Raw genomic sequence first — 25,744 nt, forward strand, 5'->3', positions numbered from 1 at the left:
AATTGGGTTAAAGGGTTAGAATAGAAATTGTGCTTCAGTAATTTTGCGTTAATTTCAGGTAAATTATTTTAACGCGTTAAGGATTGTAAAATTAATTGCATGCATTAACGATGACAGCCCTAATATATATATATATATATATATATATATATATATATATCAGGGCTGTACAGTGCGACATATATGTCGCACGTGCTACGAAAAAACTCAGTGCCTGTTTAAGTGATGAACTCCATTACTTGTGTTTGTTTTCAGACATGATAACAGACATTTTATACTTGTGCTACAACTTTTTGGCCTGTGCTACAAAACTTTCAACCTCTGTAGCACCAGTGCTATGTGAAAAAAAAGTTAACGTATAGCCCTGTATATACACTGAAAAGTTATAGTAGCAGTATAGTAAAGTTATAGTAAGATATAGTAGCAGACTCGTCAAAGCATTCTAACACACTTTGTTGTCCGGGTGTGTATAGAGAGATAAAGAGAAATAAAAAAGGGGGAAGGCCAAACCCAGTGCAACAAACAATCAGTGCTGTCAGCTTTAAACAACTATCCCTCCATGCAACGGCCTGGCCAGATCAAAAATCAATGGAGAAAAAATTGACTCAGCAAAAACAAATTAACTGTACCAGCCATTCAGCCACTCTTTGTAAACTTGATAAAACAACTCAAATCCTTTGAGAAAACAGTGAATGCACACATAGAGATGAAGTCAGCACCTCCTGGCTAACAATATGAACTCATAAACATTCACACATTCGCTCAATGGATGTGCCTGGTGTGACATTTGTGCAAAATAATATTATGTCGCTTCTTGCAAGTTTCACACCACTTTCAAAGTGAATCGTCCAATGAGTGATGCAAAAAGCAGGTTCAGTTTTATCCAGAACATGAACTTGAATCTGGCAACATAATTTTATGTTGGTTGTCATATTGTATTGTGGCAGTTTGGAAATGAAATGTCTGGTGATTGGAGCTAAAAGGTTAATGCTCTATAATGTTAAAAAACACACTAAATGCTAGCTTAAACCCATAGTGTTAACAAAAACAAAACAAAAAAACATTTTACCATACCATACCATTTTAGCTTCCTTCTCCAAGTCTTTTGCTTTTATGGGACTCATATCCAAGCGCTTTGCATCACAAATGTACTGCTGCACCAGGTGAGCTATCGAGCAAGTTTACTATAGTATCAGACAAGCCATTTATATAAGGCAGAAAGTGCATACAGTACACATACATTTTGGTCTATTCCTTACATGAAGCTTACATGGCGTCAGAAGTGTGTGTTTTTTTTTTAAAGAATTTAGCACATACAGATTAATTTGAACCATTTTGACCTTTTTTGAGGACTTGACATCCTCTGGGCAATAAATACTTTTGTTGTGAAAAAAAGAGCAGCAGGGATATTCTGCAAAACAACTCCTTTTTTGTTCCACTAAAGAAATATTAACACTGAACTAGAGTATCTTTAAATTGCAGGCAGTTTATATGGCCAATTAAAGTTTGACGCCACGTCGACTGCAATGAGCTGGATTACTTAGAACTGCTCCCTGTCTGTGAGCTGTTGTTTTGACATCCTGTATAGAAATGTTTAATTGGTATGCTTTCTTCTCTTTAAGTCCCTCATGCCACCAGCTACTGCCCTGAAAATGGGCAATACAATGAAAATAAAATGCATTTCTCTCTCAAGTTCTCTCTCAAAGCTGGACAGTCCAGGGCATTGTTACTTTAATGAAAGAAAAAAAAAATAAAGGGCTAGAAGTTTTTTTTTCATTCCAAACACTTATTTTTAGAAGCAATTTAAACCCTCAGCTTGATATCCGTTTCGTTATACTCCTTGTGCAAAAGGCAGTTATGCCCCGATGATTTTGAATAATCAACATCAAGGCATTTTACACAACATTATCTCTGCCTTAGCAGATTTCGCGCTGTGTTGTTGTTCACATTTTTACAGCCAGAGCGGAGCGTGTTTGTTTGTTCACATGCTGGGTGCAGAAACGTGAAGTCTAGCTCAGGTTGAATAAACCCCATCCCCGATAAAATCAAGCCTGCATGATATTATATCAGAGAGACTGTTGCAAACAGCTTTACAGTTGTGTTTCTCCCGGGACAATTTAAAAACAATTCAATACGACCTCTGCATGAATTGATATTGTTTTGTTAAAAACCACACTATATTAGCAAACCGCTTGAAATTCTTTTTGTCTTCGCGCTCATAAATTGGCCTAAACAGCACGATTACTTCTTCCAGCATCCGTCGGGGCCCTACAGCATGTGAAAAAAAAGCCGTTTCAGAGCATCATTTTTACAGCTCTGAAAGATAATAATACAGAATACAACAAGACTGGCAACAAGATTCATCAAATTTTACAATTGGGATGTCCTTTCACATAACAGAAATTTTGCACTGAAGACTGGAGTGGAATGGCTACTGAAAATGCAGCTTTGCCATCACAGGAATAAATTACATCTTGAAATGTCAAAACAGAAAACAGTTATTGTAATAACATTTCACAAAATTACTGGTTTTACTGTATCTTTTCCATTAAATACTGTAAATACAGTGTTAGTGAGCATAAGATACTTCTTAATTGTTCCAAACTTTTGACCAGTAACATAATATTGTCATGGTTTCTGTTCTGTTTGTCTTGTCATCCTAGCCCTGTGACCTAGTTTTACTCTTGTGTTTAATTAGTCATCATGTTCATCTGTTTAGTTCAATTATCTTGTTAGTTCCCCTTTTATTTAACCCTGTGTTCTTCCCCGGTGTTTTTCTGGTCTCGTCAACTCTACCCTGTGTTTGTGGATTACCTGTGTGTTAGATTAAAGACTTTCTAAACCGTCATCTTCATGCATTTATTGACAGTGTAGCATGACTAATATAATGACTAATATACTTAATATATAATATAATATAATATAATATAAATGGTAATTTAATTATCAATTAAAGTTAATTAATAGTATCATGCAATGTTTTGGAAAATACCCCTTATGTTGTTGGTATTTTACGTTTATGGGTAATTTACAGTGGGACATCAGATGTATTTCTTTGCATTTTAAACCTACTCCCTAAAATCCAAATTGCTCCTGCATCCCTTTTGCAACTTCAGTTAACATTTAACTCAAATTCTGGAACTAAACTGGAATTTAAATGGCTTTCTCAAGTCAATTCTGACTAGCGCACACCCTGACTGACACATCCCACTGCTCAGCGGGGTTGTTCTTTGCTTTAGAGGGTTTGCTGGAGGCCTCATGTATTTATTTATTTTTTTTCACCAACTGTGGTGAGAGAACAGACAACTGTGATAAGTGATGAGAACATTCATTACTGATGATAAAAAACAACAACTTTGCTCAAGTTTCTTTATCAAAGTAGCACTTTCTATATTTCCCAGAAGAGACAGACAGAGCAAGAAATGGAGAGACAGTGTAAAAATAGAGAAAGAGTGGCTTATTTAATTAAAAGGTGCAACATCTTGCAAGTGAAATGATAATGGTCATTAACTGTTTATTATTTGATAATAATAGTTACATCATTATGAACACATGCCTATAACTTGCTTATCTTACATTATGATTGAATTTGCATTCAGTAACACTATCATATATATTTGCACCAAAGCGATGCTGCTTTGTTTTAAAGGAAATGCAAATTGACACACCAAAGTAAAAATACTTAATTTAATTCATGATTAAAGAAATAACGATCCCCAGACAGTCTTTGTGTAACCAGGTGAACTCATTTGTATTCCTGTGTGAAGTGTACATTAACATTTTTGCATATTTAGATAGACAGTAAAAGCTATATTATTCAACTCAAATTGTCCTTACATTTGTAAGGGTCCCCACCACAGGTGACCAACAGAAGTTCAACAGAAAATGTCAGAGAAAGACTTTTAATGGCAACTTTATTTATAAATGAAATACAAATCAGCCTGGTCAGAGTAAAGTAATGTGTGGAGAGGAGAATTAAAATATTGTCAATGTAAAGTATTAAAGGGATAGTTCACCCAAAAATGAAAATCACCCCATGATTTTCTCCCCCTCAAGCCATACTAGGTGTATATGACTTTCTTCTTTCAGACGAATACAATCAGACTTATATTAAAAAATGTTCTGTCTCTTCCGAGCTTTATAATGGCAGTGAATGGGGGTCGAGCTTTTGAAGGCCAAAAAAGTGCATCTATCCATCATAAAAAGTATTCCACGAAACTCCGGGGGAGCCTTCTGAAGCGAAGCGATGCATTTGTGTAACAAAAGTATCCATATTTAAAACGTTATAAACCGTAATGTCTAGTTTCCACTAACTGTCGTACGTGTGTTCACAAGAGAGTGGCGTTCCAGCGGATGACGTAGGACGTAGGCTTAGCGTAAGCGTAGCGTTTTAAATATGGGTATTTTTTCTTACACAAACGCATCACTTCACTTCAGAAGGCCTTTATTAACCCCCGGAGCTGTGTGGAGCACTTTTTATGATGGATGGATGCACTTTATTTTGTTTCAAAATCTCGACCACCATTCACTGCCATTATAAAGCTTGGAAGAGTCAGGACCCTTTTTTAATATAACTCCAGTTGTATCCGTCTGAAAGAAAAAAAAAGTCTTGAGGGTGAGTAAATCATGGGGTAATTTTCATTTTTGGGTGAACTATCCTTTTAAATTCTAGTGAAACACCATTGTGTTTTTCACTAAATAAAAATTATATAATTTTAATAAAAGTATTCAAATTACTAACATTAATAATAATAATAATAATAATAATAATGATAATGATCATAATAATGATAATAATGATAATAATAATAATAATAATAATAATAATAATAATAATAATAATAAAACTAAACCTGAAAAATAAATAAATAAATACTTTAATTAAATGACAGGTATGAGAGAAACGTTTTACATTTATCTTTTTTTTTGCTTTGGTACATAAAGGCATATTCATGGGCAATTAAAGGAATGTCATTATTAATAAAATGAATACATATAATACAATGCATATATATCCTTTGGCCACCATTGGTGAATGATTTTCAGCCCCCGACATATAATTTATAACACTCACTTTTAATTTCTACACAGATTTTAAAGTCTATAAAAAATGGACGCGGCCAGTGCAGCTCTCTAGCGTGTGAAGTGACAGAGTCCAAACCGACAAGCCAGTAAAGATGACCAATGACAGCATGCAGGTGATGAAGATAAATTTGAGGGAACAGAAAGCATTCCATTAAACATTAGAACTTGAAATCCCAAATTTACAGAGCTATTTGTGTGATCTTAACACTCCATTCGCTTCAATAGAGCTGCCAGGCACAATTTTCTGGAATACATTAGAAACGCGATTGTCATTGGACACCCTAAGACAAACAGAGATGTCTCGGGTATCCTCCTTTAGTGTCACAAAAGATGCATATGTGTGTACACACACACACACACACACACACACACACACACACACACACACACACACAGACAGACATGTATGTAGGTAGGGCTAGACAAATTCACAGTATATTTGCTCGGTGGAGTTTCTGTTTTGATTAATTCTCTGCTTTGTAAAACTGAGCAACATCATGAAAATCACAGGGAATTTCATGCACTTTTTTTGCCCCTTAATTATGAGACAACAGAGATGTTTTTATGATGTCTCCAATTTAAAGTTCATTAGAAAAAAATGCCTTCACAGCTTGATTAATTTTAACTACAGTTTTTGCAACATTGATTAGTTTGAAATGAGGATTCAAAAACTAATAATAAAAAAGCTATCTCAGGGCAAATAAATACAATATTGAGATACAAGTAAATATTGTGAAAAGTCATTAGATTTTTTTTTTTTTAATTTTAAATTTTTTATTTGTATTTATATGTACACACACACATACACGTATATACATACATACATACATACATGTGTATGTGTATATATATATATATATATATATATATATTGTAATTTTTAATAATGTAAATGTTCACACATTCCAGCTAATGTCACTACAACATTTCTTCAAAGTGATTTTGTCTTTAATAACGTTCTCAAAACGTTAACACAAAAACATTATTTACAAACTGTTGATGCAACATTTTTTTTCCTAAAACGTTGGTTGGACATTCATCTAACATTTTTTTTTTATTATTCTTTTTCAGAAAACATTCAAAATAACATTCCCAAAATGTTTGCAAAAAGATAAAATGGAATGTTCCCGTAATGTTTAAATAGCCAAGAAAAATGTTTTTTTTTTTTAAAAACATGTAAAAACCTGACGTTTTGAACATTCAGAGAACGTTCAGAAAGAATGTTTTTATAACTTCATAGGACCGTTAATTTAGCAATGCATTTTTAGAACACTTTTATTTGCTGGGATGCTACTTTCCTGTTTTGACAGTACAGGGAATAAAAATGTGTGTCAAAATGTGTTAAATAGTATTTTAAAAAGAAGTTTGCAAACCTACGCATTGAACTAACACATTTCTATGACTGATTGAAGTTAAACCAAAAAGCATCCTCTGTGACTTTCTACTTCAACAGAACGAGATCAGCGCTTCGTCAAACACAGATACTGTATACTATTAAAGATGTTTTCTGCCAGTGTGAGAATCTGTTTTATGCCTCTTTTAATGGCTTTAGCTAAATAGTAAAAAAAAAAAAAAAGATAAATAAATACATAGAACAAAATCCATGTTTAAATATGTCTAAATAGAGCCTGAATATCTGTGTCATCACCCTGGTCTGAATCTGGAATTGAGAGGCTCAGCTTCACAGATTCTGAATATTAGTGAGGCTTAATGCTGATTTTAATCAGCGTTTAGAGATGAATCCTCATGAGTAAGCTTCATAATCTTCTGCAGTCTCTCTGCATCGCATTTTGTTTTTGTTTTTTTGTGTTTTTCAACCTGATAATCTTTATATCATTCCACATATTAACCCACATGCACGCAGCGCCGATGAGGTGAAGAAATTCAGCTGGCAATGTGCAAACCTCAGTAGAGCAATTACTATATTTTCAGCTCGAGAGAACTGTAGGATTTAAACCTCCATCAGTAATGCTCCCACACAGTGGCTCTGAACAGTAAAACATGCGTGTCTGACTTTCCCCCACAGTATTAGAACTGTATTAAAGCCTTTTGCCTTCCAGCCAAAGAGCGATAACCAAACGCAATGGTACTGTAAGGTCACTTGAAATACTTGAAAATTCATTATTTAATCAGCCTTACGTTGTTCCAAACCTGTATAACTTTCTTTTTTCAGTGGAACTGAAAAGACAATGTTTTGAAGACTATACTAGCTGCTCTTTTCCATACAATTTCAATGAATGTGAACTAAAGCATTCAAGCTTTAAAAAGTACACAAGGACAAGGAAGTTTTTCCATGGTAGATAATCATAAAGTTAAAACTTCATTAAAACACAACCCTACTTAGCAAATATTAAATATTAAAATCTGCATTACTAAATAATTAAGAAGTTCTTATACATCTTTAGAAATAATAATTCCTATTTGGGCCAGAACATATTTCAGGATATTCTTTGTGGGTTCAATTCACGTGTCAACTTAATTGTTTTCCTTGCCTTTCTGTAGCTCAAAAAGTAGAGCTAGCAATGCAAAGGTCATGGGTTTGCATGCCTGTGATGACGATCGGTCAGATGACGTCATCACCGGAGCGCCAGTTTAATGCACCGTTGTTTGTTTATCTGTGCGTATGAGTGAGCTATTCAATTATGTAAGCCTATTGTTTGTAGATAATATGGTGTTAATATGCTTTCGCGAAGCCTTTGTGTACACATGTGAGGTTTGCATCTTCCTATGGATATCATCATCATGCACATTATATACAAGTCGTTGCAATTTGTAAGTCTTGTTTCTTTCATTGTTTTTGTTAGGTAAAGATGCTTAATAACTTCAATGACTTTGTTTGTTGTTGTAAAAAGCATTTATTGTTTCTGACATTAGTTAACGGCAATCATCATGTTGTTATTTACCTGTTCCGCTGTCCCTGGGTTCATTCTGCCAGCGTGCATAGGTAGAATGTGCTCATGGTAACAATGATCATACCATGTTGTATTGTTTGGGTAACTCTGATTTCATTGAGTTACTTTCATTATTGTCATGTATGTATGTATCTATTGATTTGTGTTGTCTACCGCGCTAGTTGCTGTCTTTTGTTATTTAAATGGCTATGGAATAGTGTGTCATTAGAGAAATATGAACTGTCTATGAGGAGATAATTCTGTTGAATTGGTTTGGTCCAATTTTGTTTGGCGGGAAATATTTCTATTTAAACCACCTGTTGTCTTGTAGAAGGGAGGTTTTTAGCAGCGCCCAGCTATGGGGCTTTTCAGCATTGTGTAGTGCTAGGTTCGCTGCTCCAGCAATTTTCTTTGTGGTTTTGTGTAGCCCAGTGAAGGTGCTGAGTTTGAGCACCAAACTTAAGTTATTTTGTTTATTTGTACTTTGTATTTATTCAGCACTCTCACTTACGCTCGTGGGAAGACAATAAACCACTTTTTGCATGACATCTTGTGTGTCGTACCATGCCTATCTAGTTCCTCCCTAGACCGTCGGAACCACGATACCTGACTTTGTTGGCCGGACGGCTAGCTGGGTCACAATGCCAAATGCGTAAATGTAATTTAATGAATTGATTGAATTTAGCATTTTTAAATAAATCAAGTAAAAATGCAGTTCTTTGCACTTATGAGTTTCCATGTATCAAAGCCTTTTGCCTCTTATAGCAAAAGAGTGATAAGCAAAAGTAATGGTAAGGTCACTTTTGTGGAACTTAAAAGATTCTTTGAAAACTGTACGATTGCAATGAAAATAGACTCTAGCTTTCATTCTTAAAACGAATAAAATAAAAAAATATATAAAAAGTGTATATATAAATAAAAAAATAAAAAATATATATATATATATATATATATATATATATGTGCATACGTCGGTCATCCGACGTGACGTCTCCGTTCCCTCCTTCAGGGAACGAGGGTTACATACGTAACCGAGACGTTACATTTCAGTGACATGATTAAGATTTTAAAGACTTTTTTCCTAGGCTTCTGATTTATTTAATTCAGCCAAACTTGTCTGAGTAAGGAATATATTGTGACCGGATCTGACTGGTGCTGCTAATTATTTAACAGTATTATTTAAAGCAGTGGTTTTTAAACCTGTCCTGAAGGACCCCCTGCACTGCACATTTTGTATGCTATTGATTGGTATTTCTTTGTTGCAAATAGGTGTTTCATTTGATATCACTATCGCAGTGATTAGTGTTCCTGCTGGCGAAATTGGTGTACTCTGTCAATTCCAAATCAATTCTCTTTGCAGACGCAGCTACTTTGCAGTACAACAGATTTTGTACACTCTCACAGAAACTTAACCACCGTGTCCTCAGCGATCTATGGAGACACCTATGTTCATTGGTGCATCCCGAAACACAACATTTGTAATGCCTCTTTGGTGCTGACATCGTATCTCCAGCAGCTACATGCAGCAAGAAAACAGTAATGGCGGACTGCTGCTTCTCACTCAGTCTATGCTAATAGGGCAGAGCGCGTCACAAATGGGCAGGACTTTCCCTAGTATGACGTAGTGCTGGGCGGTATGACCAAAAATTTATATCTTGGTATTTTTCAAAATTATATCGGTTTCACGGTACATGACGGTATTTTTTTTTCATGCATGACTGGGTGTTAACCATATTTTCTACTGATTGAGAGAGGAAATACTGCAGTATACTGACTTAGAATGCCCTATTTTACTGTCATTGATGGCAAGGGGGCGGTGGATATTTGTGGCGGTCAATGTGGATATTGTGGATGAGTTCTTCTGTGTTATCACGTTCTATTAGTTCTACAGCTTCAGTTTCGGAACTTTCACGCTTAGTAACAGATACAGCTGTTCCCTCACCACAGTACAACAGTGAAAAGGGACCCCCTTCAAACAGTGTCGAGTTCCGAACGTTGTTTAAGCGACATACGTATTGCGGTATTTTAAAAATTGATATCATAACAAAAATAAACACCAGTATTCGGTATGAACCGGTATACCTCCCCAGCACTAGTATGACGTGTATATAGGGAGAAATCTGGAACTGCTCGTTTGCAGGGACTGTTTATGATTTATTGGAATTATGAAAAAATGAGTGGGTGGATTTTTACCATTATAGGCTGGTTGTTTTCACACACTGCGGCCACACAACTGTGTTCAAACACCTTATAAAACTGATTTTTGCATAATAGGACACCTTTAATACCCCTTTTTTCCCAGTCTACATTCATGTTAATTGAAAAAAAAAAAAAAATTGTTCTACAGAAGGAAGTCACATGTATTAAAACACATTAGGATGTGTAAATAATGACCGACTTTTCATTTGTGGATGAACTTTCCCTTTAAGAGAGAGAAAACACACAGCTCGCTCAATGACTTTTAACACCAGTGGCTGACTCTTAAGTACTGTGTGGGTAGAGTTTTTAAAAATGGAATGAGCACACTGAGTTGTTTCAATCATATTTTGGTTGGTGATCAGAAGAAATGATTTTGATTACTAATTACAGCTTGTAAAGTCAGCAAGTGTTTGTACTTGATTTTAGCTTGAAATAAATTAGCAGTGCAGTTATCGTCTAATGGAAAACAAATATACTAATCCCTTTCAAGATGCAACTTCAATTAGAGCTTTATTTTAAAAAAAGGTCTACAATTGCTGATTTTTTTTTAAAGCACTGTGTAGAACTTAGACCAACTAAATAAACTACCACTTTAAAGTTTGGGGTCAGTATGATGTATTTATTTATGTATTTATTTATTTAAGAAATGTCTAAAGAAATGTATGCTTTTATTCAACAAGGACACATTAAATTGATTCAAAAATATAAAAAAATGTTTATGTATTTATAATGTTACATTACATTTCCATTACAATAGTCTGTTTATCAAAGAATCCTGAAAAACTAATTAATTACGATTTTCATCTATATTCAACAGTATAAGAAAAAAAAAACAAATTGAAAGTGTTGAAAATTCAGCATTGCCATCAATTGAATAAATTTGTATATTTGTAAATTACAGAATAGAATAGAATAGAATAGAATAATGTATAGAGACTTCTTTCAACAACACCCCATACTTTTGAATGGCAGTGTAAATATACTGAACCTATGAAGTATAAACAGTTCTTTCTACCTTAAAACCAATAAAAGTTAGCCAGCAAAGTAACACCTGCCAAATAAATAAATAAATCTATTGAGAAGTCATTAGAATTCAAAATGTGCTATTACGGCAACACTTCAATAAGCTTTAAGTCAGTGGCAGTGTGACCTTTTTGCGCAATATTTACTGTGGTCTGCAGGCCGCCTGCGCATGCATTTATTTTCTGGTGTGTAAGCACAATAGAATAATAGAGACTTCTTTCAACAACTCCCCATACTTTTGAATGGCAGTGTAAATATACTGAACCTATGAAGTATAAACAGTTCTTTCTACCTTAAAACCAATAAAAGTTAGCCAGCAAAGTAACACCTGCCAAATAAATAAATAAATCTATTGAGAAGTCATTAGAATTCAAAATGTGCTATTACGGCAACACTTCAATAAGCTTTAAGTCAGTGGCAGTGTGACCTTTTTGCGCAATATTTACTGTGGTCTGCAGGCCGCCTGCGCATGCATTTATTTTCTGGTGTGTAAGCACATAGCTGAGAGTAATGGCTGTTAAGTGTGGCTCTCTGGTAGACCATCAGCATAAAGTGCCGGTTTATTCTTAATGCAGGTGTCCACATCGAGCCATTATGTATCGGTCCCTGACTCAGCTTCGGTCCAGCAGCAGGAGACAGTTCATTCTAATACTAAATAAAGGACGTGTAATTCACACAGATTTATCTGATGCAGCCGTACGCATCCTGAGACACTTCAGCAAATCACTGAAAAGTTTAAACTCAGAGTTGTATTAAACAGGGAAATTTCTTATGCATAAAAAAGTGGTGAACATTTTGTAAAACATCAGCAATATCAACAACATTCAGAGCCATGGTCCATTATGACGATGGCGATGCTCATTTATAATATTCAGTGCTGTATTTCAGTTAGTGCTGAACGATGCCAAATGTACGGTATTACATAAAATGCTAATCCCATAATCGCATATATCTATACTTCTGGGAAAAAAAAAAGAAAAAAGGTACATTTAGATAATTGTGGCAGATGAGTATTATCAAGTCGATGTTGAGTACCTTAGAATTCAAATTAACATTAAATTACATGTTCATATATTAAATGCAATTATTACAATTTTAATATTTAGAATTATTAAATGAATAAATCAACAGACAAACTATTTTGTATTATATAAATTAAATTAGTTTATATATGAAATTATAAACAGACAAAAAGACAGACAGGCAGGTAATTATTAATAAAAGTGTAATAATTATTACAATTTATAAATTATAAATTGTATAAAATTACAGAATTATAAATACATTTAATAATTATAAATGTTATTATAAAATAAATAAACAAACAATCAATCAATCAAATAAATAAATAAATACATGCATAAATACATACTTTCCATACATACTATTTAGGATGGATTCAAACTGGGACATAATGAAAGTTTCCTCAGCTACCCAGAGTCAGTATCACACATTCACAGGCATAGAGCAGTGCACCCACCCGTTTCAAAGGATGTTTCAACATCCATATCGCTGGGAAGCAGAACATTTTTTAATATGCTGTAGTATTAAAATATCACATCTAAATATTTGACCTGTGAATAACCAATAATGGTTGTGAACATGCTTGTTTCACAGTTAAATGATCAAACATAGCCTTACTCCCACACAAACATTGTAAGTATTCCAAAAAAAAAAGAAAAGAGAATACAGAATCACATTATATGGACAAAATGTGTAAATGGAAATAAACTTTTATTTCAAGTTTATTCCATTCTTATGATGCTGAACTGTGCATTTCTACAAGTAACAATGGACAGGAAGAGTGAAAACAAGGCTGGAATCAAGAGCAGAACTAAAGCAATCATCTGAGACAGATGTTGGCATTTGTTAATAGGGCATAAGTCCAAGTTCATGATTTCACCAGAGCCATGATTTCACCATGTTACACTACAGTGTTGGGGAAGTTACTTTGAAACTTTAATATAGCTTTCCTAGCAACAAACTACTTAAAAGCATGCTGTCTTCATGTCATGTCAGAATGACCGTATTTAAGAGATGAACACACATGAATGCCACCACAATGTAATTACCAATGAGAAATTCTGAATTTTCTTTCAGACTTTTCAAGTTGAAGGCGTGTCGATTAAAGAATCATGACAGAAACAAATTGGTCATAATTAAGTCTTAATTGTGTATGTTGACTGTGCAATTGTCTTGTACCTCTGTTATGTAACGCTGATGAAGAATAGCGATGAAGCTTGCCAGATAAAACTACTCATTTAGCTGCTTAATGAGGTGACAGGATTGCACAACAAAACTACATTTCCCATCATTCTCTTTGGCAGCATGAGAATGATTGAATACACAGATACATCATCAGTTACACACCTAATGCACATTATTTGTTTCAAAGCAGCTTGACAGTGATAAAAAGGAACATAACAGTGTTAAAATTCATCAGTTATGAAACTGTTTCCAACTGTAATGCAGATCTTTAGAGAATAGTGTCAGTTCAGCTCAATTTAGTTCAATGTCAATTCAGTTCAGTTCAATAACAGCGTCAATGTTGCAAAGTTCATCAATTATGAAACATATTCAGTTCACTATAAAGCAGCTCTTCAGAAGGCAAAGGTTTCATTATTCAGCTCAAGTAAGTTCAATGTTGATTCAGTGTCAGTGTTGCAAAGCTAATCAATTACTAATATGCTCACGTGTTCCTCCACCAAATTCACCCGAATGTACATCACATAATAATTATGACTTCTGAGCTTGTAAGTAGGAACTTCCCAAGTGGACTTGAAGGCAGCAGTAGTTAAACTACAGTCAAGCCAAAGTAGTTTGCTACATTACAAGCAGTTTAAAGTCATGGCAGATTAGGTAATGTGCAAATAAAAACTTAGGGCAAGATTTACTAAACAGGGCAAATTAGAGTGAGAATGTAATCCCATCAGGGCAGGCGCTACCTACAGGCAGAACAGGCAATTTCCTAGGGCCTCAGGCTTTGAGACGGTGTCAGGGTTCTGTCACTTCGGTCTAGTTTATTCATGGTTTTGTGACAGAGCCCTGACACACCCGCCATGTTTTCATGTGAGCGTGCGGCCTTGAGTGTGTTTCTTTCACAACTATAATAACATCCTCAACAAACAAAAAAGAGATTACCTTTTGATAAAGTTTGATTAATATGTACATAGATTACCATCAAAAGTTTGGACACATGTTTTTTTTTTTTTTTTATGTTTTTGAAAGAAGTCTCTTATGCTCATAAAGCCTGCATTTATTTGATCAAAAATACAGAACAATAATATTCAGCAAGGATGTTTTAAATTGATAAAAAGTGATAGTAAAGACTAATATTGTTATAAAAGGTTTCTATTTTTTAAAACAACTTTTTAATCATCAAAAAAACCCTGAAAAAAGTATCACAGGTTATAAAATAAATATTAAGCAGCACAACCGTTTCTAACATTGATAATAAATCAGCATATTCGAATGATATCTGAAGGATCATGTGACACTGAAGACTGGAGTAATGAAAATTCAGCTTTGCATCACATAAATAGATTATATTTTAAATTATGGTAAAATAGAAAACCATTATTTTAAATTGTAACAATATTTTACAATATTAACGTTTTTTTTTCTCTCTATTTTTGATCAAATAAATGCAGGCTTGATGAACATACTGTAAGAGACTTATTTCAGAAACATTAAAAATAGTAATGTGTCCAAACTTTTGACCGGTACTGTATAAATAAAAATATACAAAATTTGAAATGAAATGTTGTATAAATAAAAAGGTTAGGAATCATATTTGTTTCAAGTGTTTTTAATTGGGGGTGGGGGTCTCCAACATTAATTTTACCTAGGGCCTCCAAATGTCTAGAAACGGCCCTGAATCCCATTAAACCGCTGATGGGATTGGAAATTTCTGCGGTTGATCTACTGACAATGCCCAAATTAAAGAACACAGACGCAACATCTAATTTCCAAAATGACCAACGCAATCTACCAATTATCATTCTATTATTATCAATGCTTTTTTGGGGCAGGAAATAATGGCACAAATACCAGTAAATTGACAATGGCAAAACTTAGTAAATCATATTGTGTTATTCATTTAAATACTCTCCTCCCACTCCCATACATTTTGAGTCTGAAAGGGAAACTCCTATAGATGCATATGCAATAAGGTCAGCTGCCAAGAAAAAAAAAAAAAAAAAAAAATTGTGTCCACGACTTTTCAGCGCTAATTTTTCACTGCGCGTCTTTTGTAAATCTTGCCAAAAGAGAGCTTGCTATTAGTAAATCTGGCCCTTATCGTATTATGGCTGGGAACTGTATGAAATGATGAACCCTTTAATAGGTGTTTAGAGACAAACTAACCAAATGAACCGATTCAGTACAATGAATGATTGCCACATATGACAGAGGACATGCTAGGGCAGTGTGCTTAATATGCTTGCTTGGTTGTAGAGGTAAGCCCAAAGTATACATAATTTTTGTATGTGTATGCTAGCATATGCATACAGTTGAACACGTAGCAAGTATTCTCTATTTGATATTTTTGTGCGAACACAAGTGGTCGACACATGCACTCTAGAAAGCTCCATCTATTTCCAGTGTCTGCTCTTTTTTTCTCCAGAAGTTATAACGATAAAAAAATATCTTTGCACTCTTTTAAACCAAAGCTGAGCTATCTCATACCCTCTCACACAAGTGCTTGTCAATGGGGCCGTCTGTTGCTGTCTCTGCTATTTTGTCGTTGTTGTTCCATCTCTTTAGTTTTGTTTTCTACTATGAAACAATGGCCCGGAAGAGTGTTGCCACCTTGTGGAACAACTGCTTACTGCAAAACAAAGTCAATGCACATGTGCATGGTTACAAAAATCAGGTGTTCCGTGTACTATTCTGATAACAAAATACACACTGTATGCTGACCCTCGCGTATGAGTAAAAAGTGAAGTATACTTTGGGCTTTACAATTGTGTCTAATGTGACCAAACAGCACAATGTAGCATTTTGTCACGATACGGTGCAACTTGCTACGGAAGTGTTTCAGCCTGCAAATGATCCCGATCATGGTAGCACATCTGGCCTTCAACCAGCTAAAAAAAGGAACAGAGAGGGTGAAGCCTCTGGAAAGCGATTCAGTGGCAGTTCTGAAGGTCGACTCCAAAGCCCTGACTTTAATGCAGGCCGCTACAGGAGTGAGACCATCAGGGGTGATGTGGGCCTTTTTTCAGCTGATTAAAGATCAGGCATCCCATCTCATTCTGGATCATCGGCAGAAGGTTAATCATGCTAGCTTGATGGCCGCTGCTAGAGCTGCACAGTATATTGAAGCAGGATGGGTCTGATTTTCTCATGTCTCACATTGTTGTCTCAAACATTACCTCAAGCTTTCTTGCTGATCTTCCAGAAAGCATAAAATTAACCCATAACCATAAACAAATGCACTGTATGACTCTGGTTTACTCCCACAAAGATGTTCTTCATTTGTAAGTCACTTTGAATAAAAGTATCTGTTAAATGGTTAAGTGTAAATATAAATAAATACTGTACACCCAGTGGCAGCGTTGGGGATTAAAAGTAGCAATGCTGCTAATTTTGTCTCATTATTCAGAAGTGTGACAGAAGCTCAGCTCTTTTAATAATAGTGTAGCTTTTCTGGTAAAGAGGTACTTTTTTTAACGATTAGCCATGTGGCGTGACAAAATGCTAAATCACAATTTCTGACCTATTGTATTGCACACTCAGCTTTACAACCATGTGAACTACATTAATAAACTAATCTCTCTGATGAACTATATAGTCTTTAGAAATGAGCCCTGAAGCCGAATATCGTAATCATAAAGGCACGAATAATGACTTCAAAATGAATAACAAATTCAAACGAATAATAGATGAAGTCAATCCTTGTTCTTACTAGATAAGCAGGTTGCAGCACGATATTTTAAATACAATGAAATAGTGAGTATATAAAAAAGAATGTGCAAACTCTCTTGAATGAATGTGCATAAGTGCAAATATTACTTACACTACCAGAATAGAAATCTGTTTTGTATTTTTACCATAGACTGTATAAAAACATGGACGTAGTGTCCGTGACGTCACCCGTAGGTTTCTGAAGAGCGTTTATGAAGCTCAAAGTGGGCGGAGCCGGCCGTCGCCATCTTGGCAGCGCGTCACCGCACGTCACTCCCGGATAATTGAAAATGGGCAAAGAGGCAAGAGCTGGTTGCTGAAACCACGCCCACCTAGCTCGACGGTGGTGACAGCAACGGCAATCCACCTGCCACTCTGTAAACATATTTTTTTCTGCTGTAAAGTTGGGCATTTTAACATGGGGAGTCTATGGGACTGACTCCCTTCTGGAGCCAGCCTCTAGCGGACAGTCGATGAATTGCAGTTTTAGTCACTTCCGTGTTGGTTTCACGAGAGAGGTTGGCGCTTGATTTTTACATAAACAATGTAATTAATAGGCTTTTCTATTTATTAAAACCAAGTATAAATCTTATCAGTTTAGTGTTTTTAAGCATTTTACATTTATTCCAAAATAATAACTCAAAGCAGTAACAATTTAAACAATATACATTTTTATATAGTTATTAATATTATATATTTTATTTATGCACTCATGTTCAGCTGTTCTTTTTAATAATAAACTTATTTTCGGTTCATCATTCAACAGAGCTTGGTAAACGCTGGTCACAGATGCAGAGATGTACTTTTAGTTTCAACAAGCTGATTGCAAAAAAAAACAAAAAAACACACAGATGATGTTTTCAGGCCATTTGAAGTTTGATTTTTACTTGGAAAAGTGGTGATATATAAGTGTGAGAGTTGTTTATTTACTTTTTTATTAGTCTTCCCATTAACACCATTATACTGTTCATTCAGACTGATTTGCAAACGAGGAATGTGCATGAACACAAGAGGCGGGATTTATCGCATGAACCAAGCATAGCCAATCATAACAAGTCATATCCAATCATATCGCAATGGAGGCTTCTCTCACATGATTTTCCCCCATTCCTTCTCAATTACCCCCCACCAAATCCACTGCATGCTTTAGGGGGTCTGATAAAACTCAATGGGCTCAGAAGAGACGAGAGAGTCATGGACTCCCACTGTAACTTTACCCACTTGTGTTGCTGTTGGACAGTGTTTCTTTAGAAAAAATAGTGATTTATTTGCTTTTATTATGTCATATTTGTAATATGCCTGTTGTTTTTTTTTGTACAATGAATTTTTTTCTTGTCCAATTTTTTGAGGAGACACTGCCTCCTTTGCCTCGTCTGAAGAAACGCCCTAATGAGGGATTAAAGATGCTTTCTCTATGTTGTACTGTACAGTACATGGGTTCCACAAACTATTTTTTAAATAGCTTTCATAGGTTTGTGGGGGCAAAATTGTAATTTGGCAAAAAAGTAGTGGGAACATGCCCCGCCTATTCCACACATCAATGCCCTACTACAGAATTTACAGAAATCGTATATATAATTGTATATATAAATTTAGAAATTATACAAGGTCTATTTGTTTTATGTTACCTATGAAGGCCAATGGAGCAGAAGTACATTTAAAACAGGCTTTTCATATATTTTGGACAAACTTCCAGTTTAAGACCTGCCAACATTTGTTTTTATCCAAATTATTTTGCCATTACAACAATAATAGATATTGACTTTGCTGCACACCCCAAACTCCATTCATTTTCCATTCATTTTCCAAACCAATTCGTGAGCAGGGATGAGACACATTAGTTCTGAAGGGCCACTGTGCTACAAAGGTTTGTGTGAGGGGTAGGTTTAGGGGTAGACTTAGGGTAAGGGGACAGAAAATACAGTTTGTACAGTAGAAAAACCATTACGCCTATGCATGTCCCCACAAACAAATGGAAACCAGCATGTGTGCGTGTGTGTGTTACTTTGAGTAGCTGCACTCTAAGTGAGCTACTATAAATTTTGAGTAGCTTCTAACTTGACAAGCTGCAATTTCAAAGTAGCCTCCTCAACCCTGCCTGTAACACACACACACAAAAAAAACCTTGTTACCGAAAAAGCTACACTGTTTTGACAAGCTGAGCTACTGTCACACTACTGAAAAATGTAGTTAAGCTAGTAGGTAGTAGCTACCTTTAGCTAGTTACTTGCTGGCACTATTATGTGAAAAGTTTCTCAGCACCTGTTAGAAAGCAGAATAGCCACAAAGACTCCATGGCAACAATTCAAGTCATGGACAGACCTGAAGAACAAATTACTTATTTGCCTTGCAGTAAACAGATTGTGAAGTATTTTCATGCTTTCTGCACGTATTTCAGATTGCTAGAGGCAAAGAGAGGGAAAAAAATGGCCCGGCAAAAGATTATCAGTCCAATTTTCCTCCACAGTCAGGCTCAATTCATATGTTTACCCCTTAGAAAATAGCAGCTACATTTGCAGGTCACGTGTAGATGCTGGAATTACCTGTGGGGAGACCAAAATGCCATTCTAAATTGCCCAGACGGGCAGAGAGGGTCAGCTTGCTTGATTTCCTAGTGGGGGAAAAATCTTTCATGTCTTAAATATGACACAGTAAGAATCTTGCTTCTGGGAATCACACCCAAACATAGAATCACCTCGAGATAACTCAAAATAGTGCTAGTTTAGTAAAACCCAACATAGTTGAAAATGGAGGGACGTTTCACCTCTGGCTATATGTAGTAGTGTGTAATATAATGAGCAAAACCTCAGTAAAGTCATCATGTGGGTCACATATTTGACAGGCACCTCTAACACCAACATTCGCAGGTTGCCATCTCTCATAGCAGGACTTTTTCTCTTTCCCTCATTCAACCCTCACCCCATCTCTTTCTCTCTCCAAACCCCAATCGACATTTTCATTTTGAAGCACACCAGGAGTCTCAGATGGTATCAATTTGTAGAGAGTGTTCCTGTGCCCCGCTCGCTCTGTTCCCACCAGCATTAAAGTGTTTATTCAGAGACAGACATGGCCCGGGGGAAGACGGTCACCTGCTGAACCTTTCACTGAGATTAAGCGCTGAAGGGAGTTTGATACTAGGGCTAAAAAGATTTGACGAACCAGACTAATATGAACTGCGCACAACACAGACGTCAATGTAAGTTATGTCACTTTGCAATTTAAACAAATAAACCAGAAGAACTTCATGATAAATAAACACATTATAGTCACATGTCATTAGCTCTGTTTAGCAAAATTTAGGCATTATCCCGACACAGAGGCTTATCCGTAATTGCAGAGACAGAAATCCCAGAATGTATTTGTTACCATCTACACAGGTTCACTGGAAAAATGTGCATGTGGTGTCATTTCTGTAAAATTACTGCATATTACGATGCTTCTTGTGTATTTCACAAAACTAATAAAATATCCAGAGTGGTGCTAAAAGTGCGTTGAGTTCTATCTGAAAACAGATGAATGTGTATTAGGTATGCAACAATACAGTTAGCCCACAGTTCAATACATACCTCGGTTTTTTAACCACAGTTTTCGGTTTGGCTCTGATGGCTTGGCACATCAGAATGTTTTTGCAATTTTTAAAACAAATTAACAACAAACAAACTCCTTTACACTTCTGTGCACTGGAGAAAGACGTGGATTATTACAAGTCTACTTAAAATGTATTTTGAGAGAAGTATTATTTTTCCTATTTTACCCAAAATAGGATGGATTGGCCATTATTGAGTGCTATAAACACGTGTATTGTCTCTTTTATTAATACTGGAAGCCAGAGGGTGCCCGTGCGCAGAAATTCCAGATATGCAACACAGAAGTAATATAGAACTTATGACATTCCAAGAAATCCCTAATATGGACAAAGGCATCGCTATCACTGGGAATGAATAAAAAGAAGAGGGAAACAGATCATTACAGCGGAAGGTGTTTTGGCGTGTGTTACTTTTTCAAATGCACGGTTTAAGCGGGGAGGCGTTTCCTCATCTCAGCGCATGAACTCACGGGCACACACAAATGCACGGAAATTATATAAATAGAAAACTGGAAATAATGGAATTCACAAGCGCATACTGAACCGTGGATGTCGTGCCGAACAGTTCAATATTATATTGAGAATTGTGGCATCCCAATTGTGAATCTGGCAATTATTTATTATGTTGGTTGTTGTATGCATAGTGGCAGTTCGGAAATGTAATGTCTGGTGAACGGTGCTAAAAGTTAATTTGAAATCTCATTTGAAAATAATGTAATATCTACACTAAATCCTATAATCTAAACCTAACTGATAGAATTAACAAAAGCAAATGTGACATAAAAACAGATTTGATAAAAGGATCATTCCATTATAGCTTGCTTCTACAAGACTTTGTGCTCTTTTATTGTGTTTCACAGGGCTTGTACCTGAGTGTTCCGCATCGTCCAATGCTGTACCAGGTGAGTTACCAAGCAAGTTTACTATGTCAGAAAAGTCATACATATGGAACACAAGTTATGTGATGCAACTGTCAAAATGTGTTTGCAGGATGGCATATGAAACATTATGGTATTTTAAATGGAATAAATGTTACTGGTGTTTTACTGCCAACATTTACAGCTGGAAACTGCAGTGAATTGTATGAACAGCCAAGTTCTGCTAAAATGTAGGTAGAGGCACATTTTTTTTCAATGAGCCTATGTTGTTATAAATATACTGATATGTTGTTTAAACAAATAAATATGTTCTTTTATATTTTACATTTGGAATGTTTTACCTATTGATCGTGAGTGCTATGTATGTTCATTTACTTTTATTTTAAATTAGCATACATAATAGACAATTTTGCTGCAGGTAGGATTCAGTTTACACCACATTTCTGTGGTATCCGCAACTACTTATTGACTGTCAAACAGCTTAACAATTCAATGACACCAAGGCTATATTGCAATTGGTTACTAAGGCACACATGATCTAAGTTGACTGCTTTCTCCAATGGTGGAGCCTCAGCGGTTGGTATCTCCCCATATTAAAACATCTCTGTTATTAAGTCATTGGCTTTAACAACATGCTAACATTACACTCTGTCAGAATCTCAAGTGACCTCATAAGTGACTCTAAGTGACAGTTGTTGACTATGTAGAGTGTTCCAAATCAGCCACTTATGAGGTTACTTTTCAATTAGGATGCTGCCTTAGTAGACAGTTACCTGTGGGCATTTTAATATTAGGTCGAACAGAAGAATATTGTCATGAATTATTTTGTATTATAAAAAAAAAACATGCTGTTTCAGATGGATGACTTTTTTGAATTGTGCAACACTGATTGAATGACATAATGGAAATCTGTGGGATTTCATGTGTGTGTGAGTGTGTAATCTGTTCCTTGCTCAGATGCTGTGTGGGTTTGAGTGATATAAACCGTGTGACCAGGCTCCACAAACACTGTATTATTATATAATAGTGATGATTATTTGAGATGTTCGGCTGCACTGAAAAAAAAAAAAGGTGAGGTCAAGTCTTTCATAAATTCATAAAGCAATGGGTGCAAAAGTACTAATTAATTAGGCTGTTTTAAGAATTGTTTAAAGGGATAGTTCACTCAGAAATGAAAATGTGCTGTTATTTTACTCACCCTCAGGCCATCCAAGTTGTAGGTGACTTTTTTTTTTCATCAGAATAATAAAGAAGATTTTTAGCTGATTTTAGGTCCTTGGTGATTCATTAAACACAAGTCAGCAGCTACTGGCACTTTGAGAGTGCATATACAGTACAAGCAAGACAAAATATTGAATTCTTATGAAGTGAAACGATCAGTCTGTGCAAGAAACTCAACATTATTTACAACATGATTAGCTGTAATCCATAGCCTCAGGCAAACAGTCTGGAGTGCAGTTCATGAATGAATCATTCTTTCGAACCAGTTCATTTTAGTGAACTGGATGAACTTGTTCACCCAATCAGATTAAACCGAAAGAAACAGTTTGTGGCTTGAGCGGCATCTACAACTTACTTAATAAAACTCACTTTCAGATGCACCCGACATTTCTTGATATTGAGTTAATATACGGGTGTATATGGTCCCTGTTTTTTATAGTTTCTTATGGTTTATGTAAAAAGGTTAAAAGACTAAAAGACAAATGTATTCACTTTGTATGCTTTAGACATGTAAAACATCCATGTTTCACATCATTGTTGGGTGCTTTAGTAATAAATATAATTGCATATGTGTTTGCGTGCATCTTTGCCTGATCAAGTAAACAAACTGGTGAATCAGTTATTTGAACCAGTTCACTGAGAAAAAAAAAAAAAAAAAAAGCAGTTAATGGAAAATAATTGAACTTCCCCATTTGCCTGAGGCTCTGGATTACAGGTAATAATGTTGTAAATAATGTTCAGTTCCTTTTACAGACCGATTGTTTTGCTTCATAAGACCTCAATATATTGTCAGGAGCCACGGGGATTATTTGTGTTTTGCCTGTATATGCTTTTTTGGACTCTCAAGTGGCGGTAGAAACTGATTTGCATTTTATGAATCACCAAGGACCACGGTTTCAGCTAAAAAATCTTCCTGTTATCCAGAAAAAAATATCTTTATTAGACTGAATGCGAGTAAATCAACAGCAAATTTTCATTTTGGGGTAAACTATCCATTTAAATACTATAATGAGGTTTTAAAAGTTTTTTTTTTCCTTAAATATGCTCATAATGAACTGTGTAAAATTATAATATAATGTGTATTGCAATGCATTTGCAACTTTTAATGCAATTTCATACAAGCCAAAAGTGCTATTTTATAGTACAGTACAGCTCTGATTCAGTTGCATAATTATAAATAAGAAATTTGTATTAAGTAATTGATATTTCTGAAACAACTAAAAACACTTGCTATTCTGTTTATTTTTGTTCCATCATGCTGATCTGCAAAACAAACACAGACAAAAATAAACCCTATTTAGACTGTAATTGTTTCTCATGTGGATGTCTGTAAAAATAAATTTGCATGGCACCTCAGTGATAAAACTCATGGATTCGGATGGCGATTTATTCATGGTGGAGAAGTGAGTTCTGTGATCCTGCGAACCCAGGAACGCACTGCTCATCTGATTGTCTGCTGTAAATAAAATGTATTATTTACAAATGTATTCTTATTATTGTGTAAAATTGATTTGAAAAATTACTCATGGGAAATGTATTCTTCCTATTCCAAGCTTATTTTATAATATAGACGTCCTATTGTATATAATTATATGCGATATACAGTAGTTATGTATAAAATTGTATATAGTACATGTTTTTAATTGTATTGCGTACCTGTTTCTACCGTAATAATGACCCATTTCAAATGTTTACATGCTTTTCTTCTCTTTCTTCTTTTTGTTCTTAACAGCTCCCACTCACTGTAGTGAAGCAGTTATGAAATATTGTTCTTGTAAATACTACAGTAAATAAATAATGCAAATTACAGCGAAGTGCAACAATTACCATACAGTGCTCGGCAGTGGTCAAAAAGGATTTAAACAGTGCATTTTGAATCGATTTCTTCTTGTAAACTCAGAGATGTGGATTCGGACGACAATTCAATTACCACACGGCCTTGGTGTTTGTCAAAATACAGTAGGCAATTCAGCTGGGGATTTTTACGGGGTGGTGGGAGAAAAACACTGGCATTCTGGATTTGGACGGCATTAAAATCACAGACTAACCCCTGTCCTAAATTTTGAAAATAGCTTACGTCCCCATGAGAAACAATTACCTTCCGAATAGGGCTATAGTGAAACAAACAGTGAAATGTTCCAGTTCGGGATTAGTAAAACAGAATTAACTGTTGTTTATTAGACATAACAATATTGCTTGGTTAATCACACAGCTTTCATATTGTTATTCTACTTTCTGCTCTTCAGAATTCCTTTTTATCAGTATTTCAGAACAGAAGCCATCTCTACAAAGTGGTGCTTCAAAAGACGGCATGTGAAACATGAGCATGCTAATAGGAATACTTCATCTCTCAACCAGGCTTGTTTGCCGTAGCTTGGTATGGTGCAAACATCTGTTCAATAATTGCACACCCAGGGCTCCTCTATCTGCTAAAGACGTATAACATTACACATTCAAGACTACATTTTAGACATCAATTATGCTATCTGGTGTTTACTTAACCAAGCCATTACCAAGCTAACTGTTCACGACAATACCTCAACAGCATTATGAGAGCTACAGATAATGTGAATACGAGGGCAGTGGAGCACTAACAAGCCCTGAATAACAAAAATACCAGGAAGTGTTTCACGGCAGCCCTTTGTTAATGTTGCTGAGAGAAAGAGAGAGACAAGCAAGAGGAGGCTGTTTTCAGGAAAGGCAGTTTCTTATCTTGATATAATCGCACCGCCGCTCTCATACCTGCTAGGCCGCTGATAACTGACAGCAGGAGAAGTGGTTTCCATGGTGACCCCATACTTGTTCTGGAGGGTCCCTTCCGTGAGATTGTTAGTAGGTCTGTTTCTTCATTAAAGCAGTGCCTATGAAAAACAAGATGACAACAGAGAGGGACAGAGTGAATTTAATGTGAATGTGTGAGTGAGAGTGAAATAAAGAGGTAGGTTAGTTTAACT

General features: G+C 35.4%; 1 protein-coding gene across 2 annotated transcripts in view; it reads right to left on the reverse strand.

Moving 5' to 3' along the window:
- The window catches only part of cntn5 (contactin 5), a 200,301-nt gene extending 174,656 nt beyond the window's left edge, over positions 1 to 25,645 (reverse strand). For both annotated transcript variants that reach the window (XM_016562234.1, XM_016562233.1), the window contains exon 1: positions 25,533 to 25,645. In XM_016562234.1, coding sequence (XP_016417720.1) covers positions 25,533 to 25,587 — 55 coding nt within the window. In that variant the 5' untranslated portion in view covers positions 25,588 to 25,645. The remainder of the gene's footprint in view (positions 1 to 25,532) is intronic.
- Between the last annotated feature and the right edge of the window lie 99 nt (positions 25,646 to 25,744).

Source organism: Sinocyclocheilus rhinocerous, unplaced genomic scaffold (genome assembly GCF_001515625.1).
Source record: "Sinocyclocheilus rhinocerous isolate Xijiao unplaced genomic scaffold, SAMN03320098_v1.1 scaffold619, whole genome shotgun sequence".
In the NCBI taxonomy this organism is placed as follows: Eukaryota; Metazoa; Chordata; class Actinopteri; order Cypriniformes; family Cyprinidae; genus Sinocyclocheilus; species Sinocyclocheilus rhinocerous.